At 33.0% G+C, this 12,889-nt stretch overlaps 1 protein-coding gene across 5 annotated transcripts in view; it reads right to left on the reverse strand.

Moving 5' to 3' along the window:
* Positions 1-12,308, reverse strand: part of LOC110707575 (phospholipid-transporting ATPase 2-like) — a 29,686-nt gene extending 17,378 nt beyond the window's left edge. The window contains exons 1-6 of one of the 5 annotated variants that reach the window (XR_002508571.1): positions 11,759-12,308; positions 11,255-11,385; positions 8,169-8,382; positions 5,352-5,468; positions 3,892-3,984; positions 3,626-3,800 (exon numbers count right to left, since the gene is read on the reverse strand). Coding sequence is in view for 4 of the 5 variants with exons in the window: in XM_021885599.1 (XP_021741291.1) it covers positions 3,626-3,800; positions 3,892-3,984; positions 5,352-5,468; positions 8,169-8,382; positions 11,255-11,382 (727 nt within the window). In the remaining variant the exon portion in view is untranslated. Of the gene's footprint in view, positions 1-3,625; positions 3,801-3,891; positions 3,985-5,351; positions 5,469-8,168; positions 8,383-8,978; positions 11,235-11,254; positions 11,386-11,758 lie in introns of those variants that run through there. The other 4 variants (XM_021885599.1, XM_021885601.1, XM_021885600.1 and 1 more) reach the window with 4 other exon arrangements.
* Between the last annotated feature and the right edge of the window lie 581 nt (positions 12,309-12,889).

The following is a 12,889-nucleotide window of genomic DNA, read 5'->3' on the forward strand; positions in this document are numbered from 1 at the left end:
AGTGGCAAAGAATCCAGATAATCAACATCACCTAATGGCCTTATGCTTGATATTGATATATTATAGTTCACATATTGTTCATGTGATATCAACCAAAGATTTAGCAGCAATTGTTCATGTGACTTTTAGAATAATAATCAATTACCCTATAATGGTTGAAGTTTACAAAAGACACCAAAGTCTAAAAATTGGTTTTTAATTGTATACACAAACTTATAAAATTCTTGTTCTTGTCACAAGTTCGAAAACTATAAAAGCTCACCTAAAAATTTTCACGAGTTGAGCAAAACTAAGCTTGGCTTGAAAACCTTGTGAGTAGGCTCAAATGTTTCTTTACTTTTATCTACTATTGAATCATACTTCCTCCATTATTTTTACTTGATGCCTTGCCAATGCATAAATTTAATCATTATTATCTTCAAATCTTTATTATAAGTAAAAATTAAAACAACTAAATAATATGATAGGATTTTTTGAGATGATTCAAACTAGATCCCACATGACTGTTTTTCTTATGTATAATCACAAAAGGAAGTCAAAGGTGCATGTCTGAATAGTGTAAAAGTCAAAATAGGTCAAGTAAAACTAACGGAAAAAAGTATACAATAAAATCTAACTGGAACCTTTAGTAAAAAGTAACATAATATTGGTGGGAAGATCAACAAGTTAGCTCGAAGAAAGTTTTAGAATAGAAGTTATAATTTTAAATATCAAGTTGAGTTTTATGATAATATAAACTTAAAAGATAAAGCACGACAAAGTTTGAGATTAAGTTCAAATAAAAGTTTAACAAGCTTTTCCAAAATTAAATAATCATGCATAAAACATTTAAGAAGACATGGCAGTCAGGAAGCAGAGTTCGATATGGGTACAGATCTGAGTGCCAGATACTATAATTCCAAAAATAAGCTACATAGGGACTCTAATATTTTTTCTTTGTCGGTTATCAACTTGAAAATCCATTTGCAACCAATAGGTGTGTAACCTTCGGGCAAATCAACCAAGTCCCAGACTTGATTTTCCAACATGGGGACTCTAATATTGAAAACAAGTACAGTACACATTTTAGAAACTTTTAACTAATGGAGAACTTGAAAGTCAATAATGTCTTCTTAATTATAATTTCAGTAAGAAAAATAAAATGAAGAAATATGAGTATACTCTATTAAAGTAATAACCACAACCCCCCAACCTCCACCCCGCGCGCGCGCGCACACTCATTCTCTCTGTCCTCTTCTCTCCTCAACCCACCCACCCTGCAATCTCCAACCACTTGAGGTCATCAGAAAAGCGTGTGAACAAGGCCATTAGGATTCCCTCACTAGGGCGACCAAAAGCCCTAACATTTTACAGTTTTTTCCCCAACGATTGATGAGTCAAATTTATAGGGCTTCCACAACTCAAAAATTGAGGTAACCAAGTCAGAGGTATATAAGCCGGATCCGACCCAGATTTCGTACCCATGCCAAGGTCATGTCATGTCAATACGGGTACATAAAGAAATACAGAGAATCTAGGTAACATGGCTTGTCTCTTTTTAGAGCTATCAAAATGCATAAGGTTCCTCGGGGAACAAGTTTCACTTAAATCAAAGAATGGGAAAAAAGTTAAAGTACACATGTAACATATGAAAACGCACTTTTTCAAAAACATTGAACTTAATTTGGGACAAAAAAGTTTTTTTTTTGTTTTTTTTTTTTTTGGTACTTCATATTTTCTACACAACCAGCTTTTTTGATATTAAACCGCCTTTTTTCTAAAGAGCAAGAAACAGAAATCATGAAGTGCTAAAATCAGCCATAAGATAATAATTTCCTACAAAAAGAATATGTATTACTTTTTTTTTTCCTTTTTTTTTTAATAGCAAAAATATTTTATTAATTAAAAGTCATACGACATTTACAAAAGAGATTCGACATTAACAAATACATAAGATATTGAATCAAATAAAATTTTTCTTCATAAAATCTACGATCGTCGAGTAGATCTTGCACGGTGGAACATCTCCCGCTTATATCGCTTGACAAATGTTTTCCTTCTGATTCATCTGTTTGTATTCGAAAACTTGATAACTTTTTCACCAATGAAATAATTTCGCGACAATCCATTAGATCTAATATCATGGATTCAAAACTAAGAAATTTCTCCCCCGAAAAGAGGAGATAAACCTTGTCTTTCGAAGGAGGTCGAAAAACCCTTGTCTTTCGAAGGAGATCGGAAACCCTTTCTTTCAAGAGAGAAAAGTTCCTCCCAAAAGGAGGAAGCATTATTATAAACCTAAAAAAAACTTTAAAGAAACAAGGATTGGGGCTTTCCACCGGTTAAAACCGATGGAAGCCCCTTCAAAATTCAACAATGGAGGCTAGGGTTTTGGAGAGAGGAAAGAGGAGAGAGGAGAGAGATAAATTAAGAATATGTACTACTAGATTACACATACAAATAGGAAAAAAAGTAAACATGATATAGAGTATTAGTATAGCAATTGTTGAAATATAAGTTACATTCTTATTGTACAATATCCAGGAGATAAGGATAAAGAATAAAAAATAGTAACAACAGGGAAGAAGTTAGGAGTAGTTATCCCTTAGGTTTTACAAAAAAAAACTCTTAGGTCCTTTGCTTATCAAATACACCACTTCCTTTTTTCCTCATCCCCACTCAAGATTTAGAGTTACCTAGTCTGTTATCCCTTAGATTTTCAAACAAAAAAAAAAAAAAGGAAACTCTTAGGTCCTTTGACTATTAAATATGTAACTCCCTTTCTTCCTCATCCCCACTCAAGATTAAGAATTACCTAGTCAACTTAGAGATACTAGTGATTCTACAGTATTTAAAACATTTTTTCCCCTCTCTCCTAGCTAGATTTTATCGTGTTCATTAAGTCAAAAACCTACCACTTGCATGATGCCTGATTCTATCTGTAGTTCTGTACTGCCTTGCACCAGCAAGAATGCACTGTACTGGGAGCGCCTTGAGGCGAAAAGGGGCAACACATCTGACTCTCAAAGTGCCGTAGAAGCCCCTGAGCCTAGGCATGCTTTTGAAACTCTTTTTTTCTTTTACGTGAAAATACCATCAGCAAACCTACCATGTCACCCATGCAGTACAGGCAATTGCTAAATCCATCACACACAGACACGCTTAATGAATTACAAATTTTTTTGTCCACAAATCAAGGTGTGGCTCCATATAAAACACTTGACTCTACATATACAACAGTATCAAGAAACATATCTGATAAACAAGCTTTCCTCAAAAACACCTTTTCATATTGATAGAGCAAGTGAAAGAAAAGGGGACAAATGATAAAGAAGGTAATAAAAGACGTAAGCGAATATCTCAAAACACATAATTTTTCTATGTTCTGAAGAGCAAAACTTTAAGAAACGAATAAAACTCCATGAGACAGAATAATTGCTTTTGTGCTTGTATCAGGTGGTATAGACTATAGAGCACTACATCGGACAAAGAAATTCTTTGTTTTACCCCATAGCCAGATAAGTTTGCATAAACATAGACAAGGGATTGCTTTTCGGCAAAGAATACACAAATAGTTTTATGCAAGAAAGTGTAGATAATTAGATCATCTTCTGTTTGTTGAGATAACATAGGACTGAGGACTGACCAGTGTAGACTGCAACTCCACAAGCCCATTCTGTATTCCTCAGATAGCATGACTGAAGAATTGTGTTATCAATTGTTAAAGGGCATAAATCATTGTCAATGAATGGAGGAAATAATCTGAGATTTGCATCAAATCTCATAATATCCTTATCCGGATTAGGGCACTCAATGACCCCCTGCCAATGGTAGAAAAAGAATTTACATTATCATGATGTGATTTCCCATCTAAAAGTTAAAGGCATAGCTACACTAAATAGGAGATCATGCCTTTATTTTTTGTAGTAGTTCAAAGTCTATGCCCATGCATGCTGAGGGAATCACTCTTCTCTTCAGATCAGTTTCTCCATCCAATGCAGCAGTCTGTAAATTTGTTGAGTCAAAGAAAAGACGATGTAGTTACAAACTTACAATATCAAAGCTATCCTGATTCCTGACCTTATTGATAGATCTGAACATGATATAACACAAGCACTATGATTACTTCTCTTATACATGGATGGCACTCCTTATACAACAATATAAAGATAGCATTTCAAAGTAAATGGGGCTGACTGACAATTATCGACTTATCAGTAAGCACAAGAAACAGCTTCAGATTCAATTCACTTTGTTTATGTTAGGTATACGATTCCAAGAGGTCATTAATAATTTTGAAAGTCCCTTAAGGATTACCACATGTATCAGACTAATTCATTTTTTTTATTATATAATTTGGTGTGTGCAATCCTTTTGACACCCAAGGATGTTTTTGTAGTTTTACACACATTACTTTTTACTCAATCTCTGAATCTATTATTTTCAGGTAGACCTTCAGAATAGTTTTTCGGTTGTCAAAGGGAGAAAAAAATTGGACTGTAACAAGTCTGAAACAAAGTGGATTTATATTATGTCAATCACAAGACAATCTTTAGTGCAATATATTGCAAAATTGATTCACTATTTGGATTTGTTTAATATTACAACTCGGTTCATATTACAAAGACAAGCTTCTTTCATAATCAGCATCACACATTGATTTATTCTTATTCATTAAAAAAAAAAGGGGGGGGAGGGGGGTGGGGGGTGGGAGGGGGGGGGGTTATTTTCCATTTGGTACCATTGTAGTTTTGGTTTTTCCATTTGGTACCCAATTTTTAGTTTTTACTCCACATGGTACCATTGTCATTTTGTCTTACTCTTTACTATAGCATTTCGTTAAATGTAACATTAGTTTGGGGCGATTGTGGTCCTTTAATTCTAATTTCGAGTGCAAATTTTGATCCTTCAAGGTCATAATGACTTCCAAAACTTTAACCGAACATTTTTTTTGCACTAAAAAAATCGAAATTTACAAATTGAGACATTTTTTATGCACATAATTAACCGCGGCATTTTTTAGCTTTTTTTTTTTTTTTTTTTTTTTTTTGCTAATTTTGACCTCAAACTTGAACCTTATGGTCGCTAAGGGCTAAAACATTCTCTTAAAACTTTAACCGATCAATTTTAATGACACCCAAATCAAAGAATACATAATATATTTGATGGAATGCTACGGTAGAGAATAAATTGAAAGTATAATGGTACCATTTGAAATTAAACTAAAAATTGGGTACCAAGTGGAAAAGTCAAAACTACAATGGTACCAAATGGAAAATCCCTAAAAAAAAATAGTCACAATAATAATTGTAATAAACTAATAATGTAATTCAGACAAACAACTTGAGTGTGTGAATAGATCAACAAATCACCTCCACGTAACATGTTCCTTGCGGATCAGAAGAACCAAGCAAAACAAGATCACATGGAACTTCATCATTTTCACGAAGCCACACGAGATTGCCCACATGAATATCTTGAGATTGAATCTGGAAAAAAAAAAAAAAAAGGTTGCAGCATGAAAAACATCAAATATCAAATGCAATATATCAAACTATATATTAAAGGAAATCTTAACATGTTTGTAGACTTAGTCACAATGACTTATAAGTTTTTTTCCCATCAATCATAAATGCCTTTTCGCATACCCAATTATCCTTCTATTCATCCGGTTTTCTATAAAATCATAGCTGTTTTGCGCTCTTCTAAGGCTTGAGTCAAAGACAGCTTAAAGTTCATAGTCTCATATTTCATCCCTAATGGTTGCTAGAAAGAAGATTTCTTCGACTTAAGGTCTGTTAGTATAACAAGCTGAAATTGTGAAATCATTAAGCTGCTCAAATCGGTGACTAGTTCAAAATGTAGCTGTAAATTAAAAAGGTGACAGCTCAAATACTTTTGGTGAATTGGTAAAGAATAGCCAAAAGCTGAAATATATTTGAAACAATAGCTAACAGCAAAGATTGGGTAAAGTTAACAGATGTTGAAAAGCCATCTCATTATATGAGAAGCCAGCTAAAAAGAAGGAAACTGACTTGAAATCGTAAGTTAGCTGAAATTATAATCTAGCAGAACAGAAATGCTTACCAAATATGACATAAAGTTAAAAAGAAAAAATGTCGGGTGAACTACTTGCCAAACATGCTACATGAAATTGGTAGTTAGCTATAGCCTATAAGATTCATAGGAATGCCACATGAGTATGAGCGCATAGAAATGCTAATACAACACATGCTCTTGTAAAGTAACTAAAGAAACTCCCAACCACTGCAAATCCTATCGTTTCTCTCCAGCCAAACTAGTGAACTACCCCTTGCGTCTTCCAAACTTCATGAACTAACTATGTACAGGATTGGCACTAACTCACTAAGGGAGTATTTGGTGCGTGGAAATTAGAGATGAGATTGGGAAGCTTGGTCCCATTTGTAACAAATCCAGGAATGGAAACATAAGAGGGAAGGGGGAGGGATTGGGAACAGAAACTCCTAGTTCCCATGAAAATAAAACCTAGGGGGGCTGGTAATATTGAATGAGAATCGAGAGGGGAGTTGAAATGATTAAATTGTCATACAAGAACAGCAAGAGGGAGAAATGTTGGAAAAGGTATGTAATCGTGTTATTTATCCCCATAATCAATATCTAATCCTCATCCCACTCTCTAATCCCCAAATTCTCATTCCAACATACCAAACACCGCTTGAAGAGTAAACCGGGTTATCCAATATAACCCCACTAAAGCATATCCCCCACTAAAGCAAGTAGTCTTCTTACACTTGAAATGTTACATGATTACTATGTCTATATTTATGTATAGCTAAGAATGTTGGATGTAGTTTCTTCTAGCGCTTAGGTTGCATTACCTAATACTCTAATAGGTTTTAAATCCAGAACCACTAGGCTCCTAGCATAATTAGAGCATGCTGCAAAAAATGTTCCTTAGTTGATCCAGTTGTCAGCCTCATTGTCCTTTTTTCCCTTGTAAAGCTAGAGAAAAAATCTGTATTTGTAAAAGAGTATACAATTGAGATAGAATTAAGTACGATACTAAAATTCTAGAATTCCATACATCTGAACAAAATATTTTAGACAAAGCTACAAAAGCATGGGTACATGAGGCTAGAAAAAATCTTAATCCCACAAAAGACTGGTCCGATTGATATCTTATAATGGAATCCCAGTAATGGAATTCCTAACTAGCCACAACAACCAAAACAACCAAAAACATAGTAATGGAATCCCAGCCCATAAGTAAGCCTCCCGTGATGTCTTATAAACTCAGATAGAGAAGTACAAGTTTCAAAGGACTGTAGCTAGGAGTCTGAATTAACCCACTCTTCAACATTTAAGGTCAATTCCAACTAGAAAGTAGCTTTTGCAATGTAAAATAAAGGACTAATCGTAGCCCTTAGGAACATAAATTAAAGAACGACACTTCATTTGATCATTGAAAAAGCACTATAAAATTCTTAGTAAATTTCTTTAACATCAATCTGCAAGGTAATAAATATCTTTACTTGCTAAGGAACATTAGGCTTCCAAAACCTACAGGTGAAAGGTGAGAATGAGGACTTCTCCATAGAAATTATTATGTTGCATCTACTATACTCTCCTACCTAGAAAATATTGATGGTGAAACAGAACATATCTCAGTCTAGGTCATTATTTATTAATTGTATATTCAGAATATTGACATCCCCTTATAAAAAGCAAGGAAAAAGCGATGATGCAAGAGTGTTTAACCATGGGTTCAAAGAGATAATGCAAGTGAAGAAAAAGAGGAAGCTCCCACAAAGCACATTCCCAGTTCCCAAAAATAGATATGACCTCAACTCCACACCTTAATTGTAACAAAGTAAAAAAAAAAAAAAAAAAACGTAATCAAATATACAAAAATTCAAGGCCAAAGTCGGTAGAGTGAACACCTGCAACAGCAACACAATAAATCCTCTAAATCTAATAAAATTCTTTTACAATTATATAGACTTAGAAACCTGAATTAAACCCAATTGTCAATTTTAGCTATATAATTCTAAATGCCTGCAACCTAGTTTCAGCAAAACAATTAAAATGATAGGTAAATTTTTACTTGATTCCACTTTCTGTGTGCCAGTGGCTTTTAGCCAGATATACTGGAGAATCTCTAGAGAGGAAAATAGCTATGCAAATATATGAAGAGATGAAATTCATACATGCTTTCTAATGCCATTCCTAACAACCCACACTTCTTTCTCATTTGCATTCTTGTCAGAAAGAAAACGATTGTAATCATCCCATGCTTCTTTTGTTGCTGATACTGCAAATATAAATATAAGTGGACCCCAGGTACTGGCAGGATTAACAGGGGTAATGAGTGGCCATAACTGAAGACAAGCAATCAACAGAAAGTACTGGTTCATAAATCGGCTGCAACAAAAAGAAGATACAATCATGTCAGCAAACAACCAGAACCTAAGATGGCCAGTTTCATCTTTAAGTACAAATGAACACCTTATATTCACAATGGATTTAAAGGTGCATATTAATGTATACAACTGAGAAATTAAACAGATTCCATGAACTAAAGCATAATTAAAATAGCTAAAAATAATAAATTATGTCAACTCATAGTAATGTAAGTTTTGTTTTACTGAGGCACATAAGAAGATGTCCACATAGGCAGGGATTTTTATAATAAATTTAATAAATTTTGATAATTACTAAAAGATAGCTATCTGTGTGTACAGTTTTGACATAGCTCACATATACTGATATACACAAAACTCTTTAAGATTTTATTATTCAATAAAAGTTAAACACTTGAGCTAAGCTGTGAAGGTGAAGGGTATTAAACCCAAAACTTTTTCATGGGTATAAATCCATATGCATTTAAAATCAAAGAGACCCACCAATTAGCTCAATAAATAATGGGGACATGTAATTTGTTCATATTAAAAAAAAATAATAATAATAAATAAATAAATAATAAATAAAGAGAGATAACAGACATCTCCTCCCATTACCAATAAATTAGATAGGTACCCTGCTTGGGTTTGTAAGTGCTCCAACTCTTTACAACATCTCTCGCAGAATGAGCATTTCCCCTACTGTCTGTAATTCTTCCACTAAATCCCTTCTAATTTTCCAAAATTTCTCAAGCCTAAGTTTCATATTGATGTTTGGTGGCAATACATAGATCTCAGATGCCAATCATAATGGTTGTAGATAGTATAGAGCTCCGGATACTTTCTTGCAGAGTGGTAGGTGTATTTGAGATACAGACTCACCATGCCTATAGATACTGTCACACAGTTGTAGATTATTTCAAAAGAACTTGGTTTTTTCAGCATGATAATAGCATTCCAAGTTCAAGTGAAATGGTAGGAAAGTTGTAAGTAATAGGAATGTCCATTATTCAAATTAAAACTGAAATCCAATCCAATCCAATCCAAACCGAATTATCAATTTGGATCACTTTAAATCGGATCAGATCGAATTGAAATATTTTGAAAATTCAAATTTTTGGATTGGATCAAATCGAATTGAAATATTTTGAAAATTCACATAAGAGCATTATCGTGGACACAGCTTTATTTCCTTTAACTTTTCACATGCCAGGTACTTTCTTCGACACTTTCCCCTTTTGTCATTTCTCCCTAAATGTTAGAATAGTCACACCAGTTTGAATTTTAAACTACCAGTTAATATCAGTAACCACATACTCCATGGGTAAAAATATGTTTTCAATTGTGCTCGTGTGAATTCCTATGACAAGTTTGTAATTTACAAATTCCCTGAGCGAGATAATTCAAACACTTATCTGGCAAAGAATTTCAATAATAAGCTATTGCGATGTTATAAATTGTTATTTGATATAAAGTTGATGTGAGTAGAAATAATGGTATCAAAAAGGTGAAAGTGATAGAAGATATGGGTATATATTTTAATGAATGTGAGAGACAGTAGGACCTAAACATTTTGGTAATGGAAAGAAAGATGTATTACAATAATAGTGTGGTCTTTCCCAATTAGGAAATATTCAAACTTATCTAGAATGAATGAAAAAGAATAAGTGTTTGAAATATTCTAGGATGGAAAGAGTATTACTTTTGGGTCAAATTCTTTTCCCGAAACAAAATCTAAGGTGTTGCAAGATTAATAATATTAAATTTTGTACAGACAATTTTTAATAGATTCAAATATCAAAATGAAAACCATAGCAACCAATATATATTCAACACCTCTAATCATTCATACTAACCATTTTAGCCTTCGTAATAAAGCCTAAAGCTTAAAAAAAGCTATATACGACATACTATGTTATTTGGACTTGGGCACCCATATCCGACACAAATATGTGTCCAAGCGTCCAACTCGGCTATTTTGTGAAAAAATTCCATGATTTTGAACTAAAAGTGAAGTGTCCGGGTGTCATACCCAAGTCCGAGTGTCTAAGAGTCCGGCATGGTACGTGAGGTGAAATGAAGAGTATGAGTAGCATAAACGACATATAGGGCCGATATATTATTCTCAAAGATAGAAAACAAAGTGTCCTGAGACGGCAAGGTTGATGGTTGATCACATCTATATTTGTATTGGGCAATATGAGCATGCTCATTTTGGGTTTCACTTTATGTTATCCTTATACATCTAAGGAAACAAAGGTAGTCATTCAAAGCATGTTGCAAACTAAGCATAAAAATAAACAACTTATCCAGTAATCCAATAAAATCATGTAATTCTCCTCTCAAATACTTCATAATAGAAGATCATTAAATCAATTTTACACTTTCACTTATCATTTCTTAAATGTTCGTGCAACAACCAGACCGCCCAATCCATAAGTCTAGTATCTAGTATACATATAATTCAGTTCTGCTAGGAAGTGTAGTGCTGGACACCTGGACACACTCATGCTACTGCTGTTAACACGTGGCAGAGTTTTTTATGACTCATGAATTTGCCAGTTACTTACAATCAAAATAGTTTCTTGTAATAAATCTAATTATATCATACATAGCAATGTGACATTATCATATTAATAGCACATAGCTTCAGATAACCAACAACAAATGAGGCAAAGAAAGTGAGAAGTCTATTGAAATGCATGTTAAAAAAAATGAAAACGTAAGCACTTGCAAAATTACAGTCAATAATATTGGCAACAGAATATCAACCAAAGAGAGTTGATGATAAAGTCAACTTTAATAACTACTTAAGCACATCATTGAGAATGCAAGAACACAACAAACAGCTTCAAAATACAAAACCCCAACAAATTAGGAAAAAAACACATCACCTGAATTGTTCCAATAAGTTCTTTGGGAGGAAGTTGAGCAATGTGTACTTGCGATTCGATACACGATTATCACAGTAAAGTTCATGAACAGATTCATCGTCATTGATATAAACATAGCGCTTCATCATGTTCTGTAATCATAAAATCATAAAAACCACATCAATAGCCATACCCAAGCTAATGCAGCCAAAGTTCATAGTTCAACCCTAACGTTTAAGAGTTCTGCAATTACATTAGCAGCCAAATTTGATTCAATTATCAAATCAAGCTCGAAAAATCACATAATTTTGGGGAGAAATGGCATATTTGATTCAATTATCAAATTAGGCTCATAATTTTCTTCTCTAACAACATAATCGCTCGTTAATAATCAGAACCAATAGTTCAAGAAATCAAACCCTAAATTTACTATAATGACAATTAAATTAAATTAAATTAGTTTAGATCAAAGATTAACCCTAGATTGTGAATTGAAATGGATTACATAAAGAAACAACAGCTTACCTCAGAAGCTGCTTCAATGGAGGATAGAAATATTAGAACGCGCTTCAATGGAGAGCGTGGAGCGCGCTTCAATGGGAAACTGAGGGGGAGAGAGAGACAGAGATGGAGGAAGACAGGTACGTTCCACAGTTTTTTTTTTTTTTTTATTTATCCATTAAAGTAGCTTGTACACCGTATTATTATGTATTTCTCGTATTCTACTAATTGATTGTACCCCTAATTAATATTTAGGAGTGTCCATTATTCAAATTAAAATCGAAATTTAACTCAATCCAAACCGAGTTATTAATTCAGATTAGATTCAAATATTTAATCGGATTGGATCTAATTATTTTAAAAAATCAGATTTTCAGATTGGATCGAATTGACCCTGTTTGGATTATTTTAAACACAAAAGTTTAAAAAAAGCGGGTTTACAATAATTTATTGAATGGCGGTGGTTAAGTCTCAGTCTACACATGCGAAAGTTTCACGTTTCTATTTTTCACTCTCCTCCTGGGTTTCTATCCTCTTTTTCTGCTCTTTTTCTCTCTCCTCTGCTCTTCTTTATCTCTCTTTCTCTCCTTTGTTCTTCAATTTCGTTCTTTTTTTTTTTTTATTTAATCTTGTTTTAACATAATTTTTCTGTTTTGATCAGTAATTCATCTTTTACAACCAATTTTGAGTTATGTATGTTATCTAATTTTGAATTTTTGGTTATTTTAAGGTAAGTTCATCTAAAGTCTATTTTAATTTTAGTTTTAGTTTTCTATAATAAAATTATAATGGAAAATGTTAACCTTCCAAAAAATGAGACAATTGCTCCTCCTACTAGTTCAATCGAAAAAATTGTAGGTATATATTCTGAATTTTGTGACCTAATTTTTTTAATTTTTCCAATTTTTGTCTTTTTTGTTGTTTTCTATGTTTTTATGTGTTAATGTATTGTAATAAGTGATTTAATAAGTTGTTGTTGTTTTTATGAGTTATCGCTGATTTTTATTTGTTATTTAATCGATTAGGTGTTGATGATTTTTTGCATTATTATAATCGATTTAAGAGGTGTTGATAATTGTTTTTCTATTTTTAATTATATGTGTTAAGTTTTAAATTTCTGGTTAGTAATCTCTTTGTTATTGTTTTGATGTATTG

This window comes from Chenopodium quinoa, unplaced genomic scaffold, assembly GCF_001683475.1.
Source record: "Chenopodium quinoa cultivar QQ74 unplaced genomic scaffold, ASM168347v1, whole genome shotgun sequence".
Taxonomy (NCBI): domain Eukaryota; kingdom Viridiplantae; phylum Streptophyta; class Magnoliopsida; order Caryophyllales; family Amaranthaceae; genus Chenopodium; species Chenopodium quinoa.